Here is an 18,882-nt window from a genome sequence, read left to right on the forward strand (position 1 = left end):
CCTGCAGCCCCAAGACAGAGAGCAAAACTCTTTGCTCTTAAGAGCAGCACATTGCAAGGGAAGGGGTCAAAACCTTGTAATTCTACTCTTTTCTACCATGAGTAGCCCTACAGCTGTAGCTGCAAATGTGCACTTGCACCCTCAAGATGCTAAGCTTAATTTAAATGTATCCTTCCTTTCACCTACCTTTTTTGTCTATCTGCCAACTAGGAGGAAGAGCAGGTGTACGGAACAGCAGCAAGCAGCTGTCATGGATGATAATTTTACCCCCTTTCTCATTACCTCTGGTGGGTTCAAAAAAGTGTACTATGGTGCTCTCAGTTTTTTTCCTAATTTTAGAGGTCTCCTGAAACTGCTAAATCCAAATGTTCTATAAAGTGAGCTTATATCTAATAAATTTCTGGACTTCTATTGCGTTTCAAATTAATTACTTTCTATGAATGTGTCAACTGGAACATTCTTATAATTCCTATGTTTTGTCTGCCAGGTGTGCATGGATAAGCATACAGAGAACTACCTGAATCTGACAAATACCTACTACAAAAACAGTACTTTAATAAATTACTAAAGTAAGAAACAAGAATATTTTACTACACAAGTAAACAGGTCTCTTTGAGGCAATTTAGAACAAAAGACAACTTAGTGATCACGAGCTGCTGCATCTCCAATATTAAATTATCAAAATCAGTACTTTTATATCTTGTTTCATGAAGCACCTAAAATACATCATGTTCGTTAATGTTAGAACTGTAATCTCAATTTGACCTATTTTATTGCAAATTTCAATACATTTTTTTTTCAATAGCCATCATTTTTTTCCTCTAGTCATCACACAAATCAAGACATTTTAAATAACTTCATATCTTTCTTGACTTCAGAACTCAAATACATATCACCCAGGAGGGTCATGTTCTTAAATTTTATATTTGAGCCTGGGGCATTTTGGCTAATGATGTAAATCTTGCTTCTCACACTTTGTTCTATCACAATGGAGGCAGTTCTTTAGTGTTTGCTAATGACAATCAAGTACAGTAGTGGACCAAAATGATGCTGCTGCTGAAACTGTAAGCTGCATCTTAGGTACTTGTTCTTAAATACATTAGTACTCTCTTCAGAAGTAGGTTACAACCTAAACCATCTGCATTTTTATGACAGGAAGTAATAGCAATCTGTTAACATACAATAAAGTCCCGATTTGCTTAAAATAATTTTTAAGCAATTAAACCAAACTTTGAGATAAGCAGAAATAAAGAATGCAAATAGACTGCATGACATTAATACCTAGATTCACATCATCCACTTTGAAAAAGTAAATCTGTGAGGATGTTAAATGTCTCAGCTGTAAACAGCCAGCCTTCAGTTTAATGACCCCAGAGCAAACTATATGCTCAGCTCATTTAGCATCGCATGAGAATGTAATTGGCTCCCATTCTTTGCAAAAGCTTAAAAACTAATTTACATTAATTCTTTTTTCATGTAAACTTAAATTAGTTGCCATTGTCCCTCCTTCTGTCACCTGACAAAAAATGAAAAAAAGAGAAGAATTCATTTGTCATTCATTTCACATAATCACTTGCAGCTTGGTTTGTTGTAAAGTAAACATCTGCCATGCACTGCTCTTGCCTTTTCTGAATGTCATGTCCTTATGTAAGCTGGGTGTAAAGAAATGTGTCTGCAGACATGATGCTGCAGGATCATGACAGTGTAACATATTAGCAACAGCATGCTAATAATGCAGTTTGTTTATGTAACTGATATTAATAAACTATTTGGACCTAAAAACTCACACAGATGTTAAGTGTTTCCATATTTGGGTTTGTGGTTCTATGTGAAATTTCTATATATATTTAAAGTAACTGAAGGAAAAGACAACCTTACAAAATTAGATCAAAGTCCAGTTGCTCTGCTTACTATATATTGTCCAAATCCTTGCTTTTAAAATCATGACCAGAAACAAAGTCATACTCAATTCAAATAGCTTTTTTTTTCTAAATTAATGGTGCTGAGCAAAATCACATTACTGAAACATTTATTTTTTTATTATGCCTTTGAAAATAAGGTATTTATCCTCAAAGGATCCTGAATACTTAACACAATGAGCCAAAAAAACAGGAATGCTCCTTTTGACACAATTATTCTGCTCTTCATGCATGGGTACACAAACATATATGGTTTTTATTCTTAAATTTAGCATCCTGAGTTTGCAGGAACAAACAAGATACACATTGAAATAGATACTTCTAACTAGTAACTTTCTCAACAGCCTAACAGATGCCAAAATGAGGAAAGATTTACACCAGAGATTATGAAAAAGCAGGATCATTTGAGAATAATAAAAGTAAATGGTGGGAAATGTTAACAGCAACAGCTGTGAAAAGAAATTATGGAAGATTAAAAGTACAGAACAGAGCAACAATAGTAAAAAGAGTTTAAAATTTAAATTGCTTCACAAGAGAGCTTCTTTAATTATGATTTCCTGAGATACTGGAGTAACAACTGCAAAAACAGTGAGCTATAGTTATTTATAATCATTTCAATATCCTATGAACGTACTAATACTGTAAAATCACAGCCAGGAAAATTATACCAGATCACACAACTGGATGAACCATGCTGACTGTAATGTCTACAGTGACTTTTTCAGGTTGTGGTCAGAATAGCAATCACAGGCATCCTTAGAGGTGAAGGCAAGTGGAAAGGTATAGAATGCCTCCATACACAATTCAGTTGATTTGCAGCAAAAGTTAGTTTTGCCCAAGAAAGTCGTAGATGGCAAGAAGTATATATATATCTGTTTTATGTATCATTATATGTTTGTTAGTTAATGTCATATCTGTGGGATGAATATTTGTACGATTGCCATAGACACAGTGAAAATGTTGGAAGACAGAGGAAAGGGCAAAGGGCTGAATGTGTGCACATAGTGAATAGCACTAATACTGCGTTATATACAATTCTTCCATAGTAAACATGCTCTGCCACCAGAATCACCAAACTGAACAGGTAATAGTTGCAACATGGCAGAACAGTGATCATATGAACACCAAACTGCAGGGACACATAGCAGAAAGCACAATATTAGTGCAGTGGTGAAATACATATTCAGAAGCATCAGTGAAGCATCAGAAGCACCTGGAGCTGTATTTGCCCAGAGAAGCTGTGGATGCCCCCTCCTTGTAAGTGTTCAAGGACATACTGGATGGGGCTCTGAGCAGTCTGGTCTAGTGGGAGATGTCTCTGCCCATGGAAGGGGAGTTGGAACTAGATGGTCCTCAAGGTTCTATGATCTGGATAAAAAAGCAATAGGTAAAGTGATCCTGTCCACTGAGCAACACGCCAAAGGGTTAAATTCCAAATGACACCAGCAATTTCAGTGTCCTGCCAGAACTTTATAGCATGAGAACAGGCATTGTATTCTATTAGGATTTGGAATTACTGTTCATGGTGTGTCTCAAGACTTTTCTGATACTACCAAACTTATGACACAGCACTCCCAACTCAATGCCCCTTTAAACTCTGGAAAAGTTTCTTTTCCAGAAGTAAAATATTTCAACTCAAGGCTCATCTACTCAGACAAACACCAGAAAAAGATTTATAGTCATTCATGCAGGAAGTTAGTTAATAAACTACAGGGAAAATCTGGAATTATTTTATTATAATTATAATTAATAATGTATTATGGTGATTATGGCTTGGCTGAGAACAAACAGGCCAGCCTGAGCTAGTCTGAGATAACTGCCAAAACTTCTGCATATGTGACAGATGGTGGAAGCATTTTAAAGACTCCCTGTGCACAAGAACTCTGTGTAACAGGGGCTCAGATTCAAGGCGACAGCAAAGTAGCTGAAGCAGGTCATGGTAAAAGCACACTAAGCAGCTTACTCTACCGTTAAAGCTTTGGGCTTCAATCGAAGAAAAGGTTAAAAAAATAATAAAAAAATAGTTCATTCATGAGATGTAAGGGGAAAGTGGTTGCACAATTTATGTTGATTGTTGACTGATGAAAGTGAAGGAAACTGTGGATTTTGATAGATTGCAGTAAATTCAGCAGGTATAGGGGGTGGCAGGGCAATGACTGAACTCAGTGAAGCTATAACCCCTTCTAAATGGGCTTGTTAAAACTTTCCTAACAGTTTTTATGGATAACATAGGGCGGTTTGAAATAATTGCAACTTATTTTTCAGTAAACCTTGTTCTTCCCAAGAAGATAATTCATTTTTTGTGCTTACATCTAATCTCTTTTGGCTCATCTAACTTTGAAAAGGGTTTTGAACTCCAAGAATGTTTCTCAAATACTCCCTTCTAAGAGTCCCAGAGGCAAATGCTCGAATGTAGAGGAGGGAGACAGAACAATAAATGAAAAGTAATATCATACTGCTGAGCACTCCCCTAACCACATCCCAAGTTACAACTGCTACAGAATGTCCATCTTCCTCTTTAACTAATTTCATAAGCAAGGTAGATTTCAAGGAACAGGCATTTATAGACCCTCAAAAAGTCTGCATTTGAAAAAAAAAAAAAATCAAAAGAAGACTGATTCAGCCATTGACATCTGATACTGCCTATGTCCCTTCAACCTTTAACTGAACCATTACAATTTTCCATAGAAAACGCACATATGCTGGGTTCCTTTCTACACCAATATGCTTTCCAAAGCAGTACAAAAGCAACATTTAAGCCCTGGATTATGTTGCATTCATGAATTTAACTTTTTATGAAGTTGTTTAGAGAGCAATTTAATATTATGATTATTTGGTTGAGCTATCTCAGGCTAGGTTTCCACATGGAGATCCTTCAACTATTTGCTTTTTGGCAAGAAGTGGAGATGCAGGTGCTGTCTAAAACCAATTTAGAGTGGAATCAAAGTGGGGACCTTATTATCTTTTTACACCAGTTCCATGCTCTTAATTTCCAGTATTTATTCCTAAAATGAGAATCAGTGTGAAAGTTCATATTTGCCAGCAATAGCATTACCCTCAGAGATACCATCAGCCCACATATCTGAAGAATATTGCACCGTCAGCTCACAAAGAGAAGACATTTTAAAATATAAGCAGAAGCTGTAATTTAGGTTGTTAGAAAAAAACAAAGTTCAATTTGCATTAAGAACATGGGGATGATGTCAACAAAAGTTGCTGGCTCTAGTGATAGACAGAATACAGAAACTTCTTCCCTGCCTGCTAATGTAAATCAGATATTTGCAGCATATAATTTATATTCTGTCTGCACAGAAATGCCAGCAGAGTCCTTTACAGCAAAAAGGCCAGGGCAAATCATGCCAATTATGAAAAAGGCTTATACTAATGATACCATAGAGAAAATGCCTATGTCCTTCACATATCTACTAGGATGACAGAGAGAAGAATTATCCTCTTGCATGGAAGTTCATCATACCAGTGGCAAGGCATTACTTGAAGTTCTTACACAAATCCTATTTTTTTTCTCAGAGTAGAAAAAATAAGATATGTGAGATAAGATGAAATTTCAGGTACCCACACTGTTGGGAAGGACTAAAAACTATCCTGACAAACAAATTGAAAGTTTCAGTAATCTCTGTATTGCTTTTTCCACCTGATTTCATATAATAAATTTGAGACACATTGTTGAAGATCAGCACAAACCATTTTTTGTGTATGTTTGACCTAGTACAGGTTTTTTTAGGACCATTTTGGCAAGCATTTTTTGTTTTTTTTTTAATCATCAGAACTCACAAAATATATTTCTTTCTGCTTCCTAGACACCTTCTTGTATCTTCAAGGAATAGTATAACCTTATCAATAAATCCCTCTCTGTGTCAAAAAAGCGCAATTAGGGTGGCAAATGTCAAGCACTGAAAGGTCAGGAATCTCCATAATTGTCTGGATGACAATAATTGAAACCCCTTATGCATGAGCATTATGATAAAGCTTTTAATTACATAATAGCATATAGTATGTTCCATTACAAACTGTTTAGTGGTTTAGAAGAGCACGTGAGTCCAACTTTCATTCTTTGTGTCATTACATACTAAATCCTACTTCACTTTAAGCTCAAAAATTACTTTGGGGCTGGCTCATGCAGTTTGCTAATGTCAAGAGCAGGTTGCAAATGCAAAGTGAAGATGGAAAATATCAAGATTTCAGTGATTCTGATACAATAAATCTTCCCAGGATACACATGAACTTCATTCTTTTAGATGCCTTGTATCTTGCATAAAATTGGTCAGCTTTTCACTCAAGACCAAAAATAATTTCCTGACAAGTTTGATGTCCCTGCTCCACAACCTGGCGAGCAATAGACTTACAGATGAAAGATAGAGAAGCAGCAGAGTAGTTTTTAGCACAACATTTTTAGACTGTCTGACTAGGTTGAATAAAGAGAAAACAGAACAGATTTATGTACCGGGAAATGCTGAGCAATCTTATTAAGAAGAAATAACAATCTCCTTGTGATTTCACATGCAAAATATGTCTGTACCTGCACACTGTATAGAAAAAACTAATGCATACATGACTAAATAACACTTCAAAGCAAAACAAACACAAAGTGTCAGAGAGGCACCTAGAGCTTGAAGAATACTAAGAACATGTCAAAAATCCCTTCATTTGGGCCTTTTTTTTTTTCTTTTTTTTTTTTTCTTTTTTTTTTTTCCAGGAAAATGCCCATGGCTTGAAACCTGGGTGTGAATATTGCATGGTGGGAAGAGCTTTAATAACTTCTCTACCAGGTGAATAAAAAGATACAGACATACAATGTGGGGGCTAGAGACCTTCTCTCTCTTTAATTACATGACTCCCAGACTCTGAATTTTCCACCCTCTCTCCCACTTTAAGCTAAAGGTTCTTTTTCTCACATACAGAGCTCCAGAAAAGTCCCTCCAGCCCACATCTCATTTCTCATTTCTCCTTCTGTTACTGCCTGACTTCTATCCAAATTATTTTCTTTAACGCCTACTGTACATTTTCTGTGGTCTTTGCGTCAGTGCTCATGTTCCAAAGAACTCAGCTGTGTTCATTTGAATTGTTATTTAAAATAGGCTTTTTCTGAAGGGTCAACAAATGCTAATCTCTCAGCTAAAGCAACCTTCTTTTTCAAGTAATTTGTTCACTAGAGGAAAATTATTTTCCTTACTCTGATGCACTGCATCCACTGTTTGACTAACGCAGACTATCTTTGACTTGTGTCACAGACATATTTTCACCCCAAACCTGTGAAAAGTAAAAGTTATGTAATACCTACATTAACATACTAGAATGTCTTCAACTAATTTGCTGGGTTTGTAAAATCAGAGCCATTCTGTGACTTTTTTCTCCCTTCCAGATTAAATACTTTTTCTTTTTTCATAAGAAAAACCTTGATTTTAAAAAGACGAGACTGAAATCAACCCCCTCAAGCTGAACATTGCCAAATTTCACAGCTGCTCCTTGTCTCTCTTATGGTCTGACCAAAACCTCAGAGGTAACAGCTCTAAGTTCTGCAAAAGCTGGGTTAGGAATTTTTATTTTTCAGACATGGATAGAAGCCACCAATATGAATCTACTTTAAGCTCAAGGAAAAGAAACAGAAAATGTTTGCTTAATCTGCAGAAGTACTAGCAGGAGGGTGTTTTTATGTGCACGCCATATATTAATGTGTAAAGGCAGGAGAGAGGTTCTTTTTTCACACTGCATAGACAATGGGACAGAACCTCACTCCTTACTTCTCACTTCCCACAGCTCATGGATGCTGCCTTCTTCTGACACCCACAGAGGGCAAAACAGGTGGAGAAGATCAGAGCTCTGGTTCCAGTCAACTCCAAATTGCATGTTCTGACCCACTTCATCAGGCACACAGAAGCTCTCTGCTGCCAATAGACCATGTGTGTTCTCCCTACACACATCATTTGACAAGACGACCTGTAAATATAATGTCACTTTACAAAGATTCAAGTCTGAAAGTAAAGTCTGGCATTCTTAGTATTTTCTCTTACATCTTCAACAACTGTTTCTAAGTTCCTTTTCCATTGGACAAATTTGCTTTTTCCCCACTCCTTGTGGTATTTGATCAATTGTGTGCTTAGAAACCTAGCAGTCTCAAAAGCTTGCTTTCTCTTGCTATTCATTGTGAACAAAAGGGTGATATATTAGCAGATATGAAGGATGAAAAATACCTGTAAAGTTCAAATAGCAAAGCACTGTTACCTGTCTGCATCCACAGTCACATCGTGAACCCCTCTTTGGATGATATCTCGAGAGGCAGCTAGGTCTGGTATTCGGTTCAAACTTCTTGTATATAGGTTGAGTCCTCCATCTGTCATGTACCTGAAAATAAATGTGTGGTCAGTCAGAGCACAATGCAGCCATCTTTCAACCATGTTTCACTCTAAAGTTAATGGACTGCGGAATTTAATTGTTGGAGGTACTGGCTGTCCAATTAGGTGATAGACTTATACTAAACATTCCCACCTTGTGTGCCCAATGCAGGGAGATCAGATAAATGCCTGTTTTCTAGGATCATTTGTCTTTTTCTCTGATGGCCAACCTGTTTTATTAAAATGCATTTAGATCAAAACCCTCAAGTAGCATAAAAAATGTTAAGTACATTTTAAGCCCTGTAGTTTTGTCAAATAACAGCACAACATGCAAGAAGAACAACTCTAGTTATAAAGAAAAAGAAAAGGAGAAAAAAATCAGTAACATCCATCTAAATGGGAACAGAAAGTGGAATGCAAATCTGAAGTCCCTCCTGGGATGCAATCATTCAGATATGAAAGAGTTACCCACAATGACATTTAAGAATCTGTTTCTATCTCTGTTCCTTTAGCTTGATTCCTACCACTTCAGATTATAAAAAATGACTAATGAATTGAACAGAGAGTCTAGTGCTGGTTACATACTAGTGAACCATTAAAAGTTTCTGAATTTCAAGTAGCAGTGAAAACTTCTGGCATGCATACCTACAGTTTAATATCTTTACAAGAAGTCTTGGTGCTTGTAACTGAGTAGTACCACAAGCCTGTCCTACTATCAAAACCTGTCCATTATTTTCTCAAAAGACCTTTCATGAAACTCACTTCCCTCTTAGGCTTTTGCTTTTTACATTTTTCTTTTTTAGTTTTTGGTAACTTTAGTGTAGTAACCTAGTACAGAGTTTTCACAATTCTTATTTTTTTTGGAAGGACTAGGCACATGTATGATACTTAATATAGAAGTATACATACACAGAAAAAAACAACAACTGGTATGCCTCAGTGAATGGGAAGTAAATTCTACAGGCTTATGGAAATAAGTATAGTCCTGATGCCAGGATGATGGCTAAAATGTTCTACCAGAGTTTACTCGCTATGCAAATAATCTTTAACACAGGTTCTCCCTGAGCCATGAAATGGTGCCACTCAAAACCATCTTTCAGTCACCGCATGTGTCCAAGTACACAAATATTAAATGTTAATACTCTACACAGACTCTCAGGCACAAGCCAAGGCACACACACACAGTGCTGATGCTCCAGATGTTCTGCTGGCCCTCTCCCTCCAGTTCCTTCTGGGAGCTGCTTTAATTGAAACCAACTGTCCCAGAGACCATGGAACAGCTCAGAAGCTCCCATCCCTGCATGGTGGGTAAGCTGGTGCAGGTTTTGAGAGCAAACCTGTGGCAGTGTAGCCCTGTGCAACAGCTACAGCCGGAGTCAGCATCGCATCCTGAGTCGAAATCCGGAGGAAGCAAATTTTAGGTGCATTCAAACACAAAGGGCTGGTTTGTTTATTCTTAACTAAACTCTAAGTCATTTTATGCACTGGTAAGATTTGGCCTGCAGTTCAGCAAGAGATTTCTGAAACCCTGGTATCTGGAGTCTGCAGAAGGTAACTTCAAATTTGTTTTCAAAGGTAAACTAACAGTCATGCTCACACACTAGATTTATCCTTTTATTAAAGAAAAAAAAAAAAATAGACTTTTTGACAGATTCTTTAGCTTGGGAAGACTTACGCAAAAGATTCTAAGGCTTCAGAATTGCATGTTAAATTTAGCTGTGGTTTAAATGAAATCCAGTCTGTATGGATTTTTTTCCTTTATGTGTAATAAGGCCCATATGGAGAGTCTTAACAAGTGCAACAGGCTTTCCTCACACTAATTTCTAATTACTGCTGCATTCCTGTCCCCAAGTGTTTAAAGTAATTAAACTGAAAATGGAAGAGGCATAAAGGAGATAAGAGTTCACATGCTTCAATGAATTCTGAATTTTCAGACCTTATTAACTTGTTTTTTAACATTTTCTTGGGAAGACTTACGCAAAAGATTCTAAGGCTTCAGAATTGCATGTTAAATTTAGCTGTGGTTTAAATGAAATCCAGTCTGTATGGATTTTTTTCCTTTATGTGTAATAAGGCCCATATGGAGAGTCTTAACAAGTGCAACAGGCTTTCCTCACACTAATTTCTAATTACTGCTGCATTCCTGTCCCCAAGTGTTTAAAGTAATTAAACTGAAAATGGAAGAGGCATAAAGGAGATAAGAGTTCACATGCTTCAATGAATTCTGAATTTTCAGACCTTATTAACTTGTTTTTTAACATTTTGTGCACCTAAAAATGTTAACTGAGCACATTGCAACTTACTGTCTATTGAGTCATCCTTATTACAGATGCAAAGAAAAGTCACACAAGATGACTATATTAATTCTTTAATGTGATAAGCTAATTAATACAACTCGTCAGGCACTGCAAAGTATTTCCCTATATCTTTTTTTCAATTTTTTAAAATAAACTTATGCATGAATCAAAGGCAGCATTTACATTTCCTTTATGATTAAAGGTCTTCAGATGTTAAAGTATTGCACTTTCCATATGTCTTTTCTCTATTCTAGCACACATGAATATGGTTTCCTACTTGACAGCCTCTAATGCTGTGTTGTGGACAACCTTGTCAGCAGTGCTCCATTCATGGGTCACTGAGACAGTGCACCAGGGAGATACAGGAATTTCCTTTATTTATAATTATGCTTTTTCTAGAGATCTATCTTTGGATGGTGCTTGAGGTAAAACACTACTCTAGAGAGGCCTTTGATCACAGACTTACTTTTTCTCTTTGGAATGTATCATATCCAATTTCATCAGCCACCATTCTCTAATCACAGCTATACTTCAAACGAAAAGATTAGACTGACAGCACAAGTCCTAAATTTATACAGAGTGGAGTAGTGTGGTGTGACGTGGCCATGTACTCTATGGAACTTCTATTGAATCCAATGTTACCTCAGCCACCAAGCAGCCTTGAGATGCCAACAATAGTACCAAACAGTAAGTTAAATATAAGTAAAAAGTAACAAGTCTTTTTATTATTATTTTTTTAAAAAATATGCTTTAGGAGTTCTAGCATACATAGGAGTGAAGCGATTTATGTTTATAAGATCGATATAAGAATTGTTAAATAGTAATTTGAAACAGAGGCAATGCAGTAACCCAAAGTCAATCAACTGATTAAGCAAACAAACAAAAAACAAAACAAAAAACCCTTGTCATTCTTCCTCCAGGGTATGCTAGGAGAGTGACTGATACGTTCTATGAAAAGATATTCCTACAGCTCAGGCAATATGAACAGCTGAACTGGAGTAAAGGCCTATCACACAGACTCTACTAGACAATGTCTGAAGTGGAAACAGCAGGTCAGGCCTTTCAGCAATGTTTTCTAATCACTTGCATTCAATATCATCTCTACCATCTCAGATTAAACATAAAAATACTGAAAGAAGACCCACCCCAAGGCAAGTAATGCAAGACACTGGCTTACCAGCTAACTAGAAATTGCAGCAAGTAATATGAAGTACCCTTGCTCTTCTCAAAGTTCATTGCAAAGTCATGTTGATGTCAAAGGATAACAACTGAATTTGAAGGCAGGTGAGAACACCACTGGCAGCTTAGGAGCTTATTTTTTTGTTGGCTTTTTTAATATGTATAGTTTTAATGTAGCACCATAACACAACTTCCATTCATGTGCCAGAATTTGTTAGAAAAGTCCTATCAAACCTGCCAATTGTGCATTAGTCCAAATGGGGAAAAAGCGCTACTTACCCACTGTTGATGTCATCAGTTCGGAGGCTCTTCCCAAGAATGTCGCCATCGCTCATGTAGCCACCAACGTCAACTTCAGAGGACATGTCCAAATCGCTGCTTCCCTTCTCGCTCATGTCGATCTGTGAGATATTCCCCAGGCGAGAGACGGCTGCTCGGCGGAGGGGGGTGGTGTACATGAACCGAGATGGGTCTGTGTGTATGAAGCGACTCGCGCTGCTGCGAGGATAACCCGTGCCCAGGGACGGGGCATCTCCTGCCTGCAGCCGGGGGCTGGCCTGCCCTAGCCTCCAAGTCACTGGGGTGGACCGGCTTGTCAAGCTTGGTATGCTTCTCCCATTCACCTCAGTGGTCACAGTGCTGTCAAAAGTTGTCTCCAATGTGCTGTCAAGCAAAATGGAGAAGTGAGTGAACTGTGCTTTTTCTGTTCCGGAGAAACAAGCAGAAGCAAAAGCTGGAAGAATGGATAATTTTTCCAGAAGTTCTCTGTGTGTGTGCATGAGTCTGCATGTGCACACATGTGTTTATGTATACAATAACCTCTACTTATAAAATAACCTAAATAAATGTTATGGGCTTCTAAGTACATGTACAGGAAACAATAACTATCTTTATGAATAATTGTATAAGATGTTTTGACAGCAAAGTATATTAAAGTCACATTTAAGTTGTTGAGGTAGTCTAGCAAACAGTATGGTTAGTGTCACAGTTAGTTTTCCCCTGCAAGTCTCTAATTCATTCAGCCACTAGTAATACTCTCCTACAGTCCAAATTTTTAGCAGTCTACACAAAAATAGTATACCTGTGGCTTATCTGGGTCCCTCTAAGGCTGGACATAGTTTCTTCCAAATTCTGTCTCAGGTCTGCTATATTCTTTACAGTTCTCATTCTTCTTGTTTCAGGGTCTTCCCCTGGAAGGAAACACAAAAAGCCAGCATAAATTTTTATGTACATGAGTGTATAAGGTTGAATAAAGTGCACATATGTATACACAGCTGGGATACATACATATGACTGTAAATAGGTCTGTCCCTTTAATCTTTTACAAAATAAAACCTCATCCTTTCAGTAATAAAACACACACATGCTTATAAACAACATGTGGGATGTAAAAATCCCACTGAAAAGAGTCCTGGTGAAGTATTATTGTTAGAGCACAAATCTATTAATGAAACTCAGATTTAGAGTGTTGGGATTTTTTTATCCTCTGTAATCAAGGCACGAAGCAGCCCCAGACCACTTGATACATTACACAGCCCCTTTTTCCTCCTTGATATTTTACATGACTTGGTAGGAAATAAAGCCACAGTAAATTTGTGTCTGGAAAGAATTGAGATGACTTACAACTCTTCAGTATGCACTTAACAGCCAGGCTATTGCAAAGCACTCTTTAAGTCAGGCACTTAATAAAGCATCTTTTCTGAACTGCAATATTTTCTTGAAGGGGGAGATTACTATTCATATGGGATTAAAAATATTTTTGGAATAAAAATCTGAACACATGCATCATTTATACTTTTATGGATTTTAACAACTTCAGGGATCCATTGTGACAAGATAGTCTGGTATCTTGAGTACGAAAGCTCACAGAACTTCATCTGGAACATCCTGAATCATGTTTACTTCACATGATACTAAAAAAAAGCCCACAAACCAAAACCAAAACAAAAAAAACAGAAAAAAAAAAAAAGAAGATATATGTGTTACAAAAGAAAAATGTAATAAGCCTCAAAGCAACCTCCAAAAATCATATAATAATATGCAGAAATGTATACTTTCTAACATATCCACATATCAAGGAATTTTGTTTCATTTATCTCTTGGAGAATAAGAGAATTTAAAAAGAAAATCCATGATAAAATCAGTGATTGCTTCAAGTCTCGTATTCTGCTTCTGGCTGTGTGCTATATCTGTTGCTTGTAAGAAGATTGGCAAGAAGCATCATTATTCTAGTTATATGTACAATACTGGATGTGGAGTGAAAATAATTTCCTTTTGACTCTATGAGTGATAATTTTCATGTTGTAACTCAATTTGGTAATTTTACTACTTCTTGTGGAAATATTATAATCAAGAATGATACTGTGCAACCAGCAAAATTATCTCTAGTATTTAACTCTAGATTTCAGAATTTACATCCAGAACAAGCTTTTAGCCTGATCTTGGAATCCTTGTGACATTAAGAAACTGTTTCATTTTTTAGTATATCTAACAGGAGATAGTCCGGTGAATTTAAACTCAACATCATACAAAAATCAAGATCAGAAATCCAAGCAGAGGCAAAATACCATGTAGCACTATAGTATTTCACATTTGTGAAATGTTCAATACACATGCAGATACACATCTTCAAGTTGCTGTATTTCGCATCCTATTGCCACCTGTCCTCCTCCCAGGTTTGTGTGTAAATTTATAAGAGACATAAAATTAACAACGGTGATGTCTCTGAGGAAAAGCATGGTGTGCCATCCAAGTGAGAGAGGCAGGTGAAACAGCAGGTAGGAGGTGTTTGTCAAGCAGGCAAAACCAAAACCAAACCAAAACAAGAACAAAATATAAAAATCACAGAACCACAGAATCTTAGGGGTTGGAAGGGACCTCGAAAGATCATCCAGTCCAACTCCCCCTGCCAGAGCAGGGTCACCTAGAGTACATCACACAGGAATGCATCCAGGAGGGGTTTTGGAAAAGAAAAAAAAAAGAAGGTATCATTTGCAGAGTAGAAAAAATTGCAAAAAAGGAAGGAGGAGATCCTAATGTAGAGCTTGCAAGAAAGGTTGCACAGGACAGAGCTGGGAAATAGTCACTATGGGGCCAGACACATGGACAATTTTATATTTAACAAAGTATTCTGGAAAAGTAAAGAGAAAAAAAGTCATATGGGAAGAAATTCTGGCATTGGAAATATATAGTAACGTTGACAGGCAAATGATGCATGGTACTAGCCAGTGTACCCTGCAGTTGTGGCTCAATGTCAAGCCAGCTTTGACAGCAGTGCCAGGTTGAGGTTTTACCATCTACTCTGCACTGATTATGTCTTCTGTATTCTTTGCGGCAGCCAAACAGTCCTTCAGGAACGGCTGTTTGCTTGTTTGTTTTACTGCTCCAAATAAATTACCTACAGAAACTTCTGGGTTGGAACAGTGGAACTGATGGTGAGGTCACTTGGACAAGGTGGAGACAAGAAGTGGGGATACAGGCCCAGCACTGCTGCCAAACTCTCCATCTTCTCAAGCTACATCCCAAGGACATGTTCATTCACAAAATTTTGCTCCATAAAATAAACTACTTTTGTGCATTTTTACATGTAATACCTTTCAGGAGGAAAATGTTCACACTCAGACTGAAATTGTCATTGCTACTGTTTCAAGCTAAATCCATTCAGTCAAGCACCTTGCTGATCACTGTGCCCATGGACTCCATGCACTGTTTCCAAAGGTTTCTGCACCATCCTGGAGAGTCCCATGAGGCAAAAGGGCTCATGATAAAGCAAAGCTGGAGACCATTAAGTCCTGTTAGATTGAATCTACTGTTGAAAGCCCAGACAGATCCCAGGCAGACTCTCTGTGCCTGCCTCCAGGCAGCTGCCTGCAGTGAGCTCAGTTCCTCAGTGTTGCTGCCTTTTGCTTTCCTCCCTCCACCAAATGCACTCAAATTCATTTCCAGGAGCACATTATATTCCTGCCACAAGCCCCTTATGGAAAAGACCCAGGACCTCTTTCTTGCCCTATCTAAGGTGAAACAGTTGTAGATTTAAGACAGTTTTCTGTTACAAACAGAAAGACAAAGTCCAGGGTGTAAGTGGGCTGCATTAAAGGCAAAGCAATACTTCACCTTTATATTTATTTGAGGAAAGGAATATAATTCATATTGACAGTGACTGTGCCCTTTCCCTCCTTGTTTACCCTTGTCAGTTGTCCTTTGCTGTGTGTTAATATTAAAAACTCTTGCAGCAAAAATGACAACAGCTGTCTTTTTTAATATATAATGTACAGTTAGTAACATAGCAAAGCCTTGAGGTATAATTGCAATGCCAAAAAAAAAAAAAAAGGTACATATATATGGCAAACAGCCAAAATGTATTTTCACAGAGAAGAATATTTCACTTTCAGACAAATTATGCCATAAAAGTTGAGTCATTCTATCCTGGTCTAATATCTTTATCTCTCAGTGACACAAGGGGTCATTTCAAAATCTTTTCACTTTTTTTTTTTTTTTTTCCTAAAAGAGATACAACTGGAGTTTTATGATTTTAAAACACTACATAGTGCTACATACAGAATCCTCATAATGAGCTATTTAGTGTTTAAAAAAATTTGTTCTTTTTCCTTTCCATTCTGCTCTTAAGGCCATGTCAATGGACTCATGCTGTACCATGGAAGAACATGTCAGAAAGTATAAACAGTTGAACATGATCGAGACATTTTCTGCACTGGGTGCAAGATTCTCAGACCTAACTTGCATGTGATATTACCTACATTCCCAGGATAATTCTGTAGTTCCCTATCTCCAGCAAGCCTCCTTCTGTACAGAGGAGCATAGGGATGGTGAATACATGTGTTTTCTGTATGGGTTCAAAGGGAGCCCAGTCTAGCCCAGGTACCTTGTTACTTATTACTATGGCCCACTGCCATTGCTGAGTCTATCCATATTTGCATTGACCTACCATATCAGAAATGCTCTCTGTCTTGTTATCTCAAGTGATTCTGGTTTGTAGGCTGAAGAAAAGCCATTCTGTTTCATACACAGAAAGACTGGGACAAAAGAGACTAAAAGCAGACAACTCTGAAACCTTATTTCAAAATTCTGTTCCTCTTACAAGACAGTCTGATGTAAATATTTTAGTGACCCATGAAATATAATCTGCTCAAACCACTATAAACTTCATCACTTATGTTAAACATGAATATTACAAAAGATTGTCCCTAAATTCTTGCTTGTAAGCAATGAACCATTACAGGTTCTCTCAACACATTTCTAGAGAACACAATAATTTCTCCCATTCTGTGAGACATGTTCACAGGAAACCAAAAGAAACATTTCTGGGTTAAGCCTTTACATTCACATTCCTGAAGCTCACCCACAATTGTACATTTAATAATGCTGTTTATAGTAATTTCAGTGCTTCCACACATGTAATTACAGCCCAAAGCAGATAAATGGGAGAACAATTCCATTAATTGTCTGATTTTCATAAAAGGACTTAGAAATAATAAGCAGCTCCCCAGAGAATTGTCCACTCTTAAATATTAACTCAATTCACAAAGGGAAGTACCAGTTTTACTCTGCATGTGGGGAAACTGAGGCTCAAAATAGAACAGGGATTTGCTCAGTGACACGCAACTGAAGACGAGCAGGAGTAGGTGGAGAGCTCAGCTTTTTTTGCTTACAAACCTCTAATCTCTAGGAGAAGCCTCTTTTAGCATACCTGTATAGTCTAATCATAACAGGTATGCATAAAGAGACAATCCTTGTTTCTTTGTTATTTTGAGATGATATCTTTTTGTGTTACATACACAGCAAAAATTTTATCCTGAATGTTAAACACACTCAGGGCTAACACATCCACCAGCAAAGAATCTCCAGGCTAGACACATGCTACATAACCTCGGAAAAGCAAGTAGCCACTTTGAACCATTTGACTGGCTGAAGAACAAAGCTTTGGAAATGAACACTTTGAGCACTCTTATAAAAGGGCTGAGAGATGAAAAGTAAAACCAGTAACACAGAAGCGTTTTGAAGCACTTATCTATGGCTGTGGGCTTCAAATGCTCCCTGGCATGCACTGATATAGCTAAACTGGTTATTAAAACTAAACTAAAATCCAGGCACTCAGAATTCCATGTGTATGGATGACATTAACTGGGGGGGGGGGGAGAAGGGAGAAGAGGGAGGCAATAATGGAGGGACAGTTTGTAGGTAGGCTGATACATTTTCTATCTAAACCAAACCCTGGATTTAGGATTTCAATTTTAAATTCATGAGAACAAATATTCTATAAATTAATTAATTAATTTATGAGTAAGTGAATAGCACTTAAATGTTTTGCCTTATCTTTTCAAACAGATAAGCAAACTATGCTCAGTTATTCACAAACTGTTGCTGCCCATGCACCCATCAAAAGTAATGTAGATGTGTGTCTTCATTTCATACAGTCTTTAGAATTAAGAGTAAGCAAACAAGGAAGAAATGTCTAGACACTATTTTTGCATACTATTGCAAATAAATTCAGTTCTGTCTTGTGAAATCACTGTCAATACAAAAAATCTGCTCCATCCAGCACTTGGGTCACCTCCTGCCCTTCCTACTGTCAAGACAAAGTTAACTTACCTAAAATATCAGTATAAAGGACCTGTTCTAGGTCCCCTAGCATTGTTATTATAACATCTTCATCCAGATGTGCGGTCCCTTCACGCAAGCAGCCTTCTTCCTCCTCCTCTGCCCAGTTCCTACTGGGGAAATGGTACATGCAGGATGCATTTTCATCATCTGATTTTCCCCTCTCTCCATTGTCAGTCTTGAAGCCTTCACCTGTATGCCGGTCTCCTGCCCTCCTGGATGTCCTGCTTCCAGTAGGTGGTAGCACCTGAAACGCTTGGGGTGTGGCAAGGCTGGGGTGGCAGAGAGAGTGCACAGACCGAGAGAGTGCCTTGGAAAGGGGGCCTCTGCTCCCACCTTCTGCTCCCCACTGCTGGTAACTCTGGCTGGACTTGGAGGCATTTCCAAACCAGTTCTCCCTGTATGAGTATCGCCTCTTCTCCCCTTGGCTGATGAGTGTGAGATTGGTTAGAGACTTCTGCTTCTGAAGACGAACACACCCTCTTCTAACTTCCTTGCCTTTAAACACACACAGTTCAG

At 37.7% G+C, this 18,882-nt stretch overlaps 1 protein-coding gene across 2 annotated transcripts in view; it reads right to left on the bottom strand.

The window, feature by feature from the left end:
* The window catches only part of NAV3 (neuron navigator 3), a 277,623-nt gene that overhangs the window by 101,367 nt on the left and 157,374 nt on the right, over positions 1-18,882 (bottom strand). For both annotated transcript variants that reach the window (XM_010003059.1, XM_010003058.1), the window contains exons 10-12: positions 12,827-12,935; positions 12,025-12,408; positions 8,160-8,279 (exon numbers count right to left, since the gene is read on the bottom strand). In XM_010003059.1, the coding sequence (XP_010001361.1) occupies positions 8,160-8,279; positions 12,025-12,408; positions 12,827-12,935 (613 nt within the window). The remainder of the gene's footprint in view (positions 1-8,159; positions 8,280-12,024; positions 12,409-12,826; positions 12,936-18,882) is intronic.

This window comes from Chaetura pelagica, unplaced genomic scaffold (assembly GCF_000747805.2).
Source record: "Chaetura pelagica isolate M959 unplaced genomic scaffold, ChaPel_1.0 scaffold288, whole genome shotgun sequence".
Taxonomy (NCBI): domain Eukaryota; kingdom Metazoa; phylum Chordata; class Aves; order Apodiformes; family Apodidae; genus Chaetura; species Chaetura pelagica.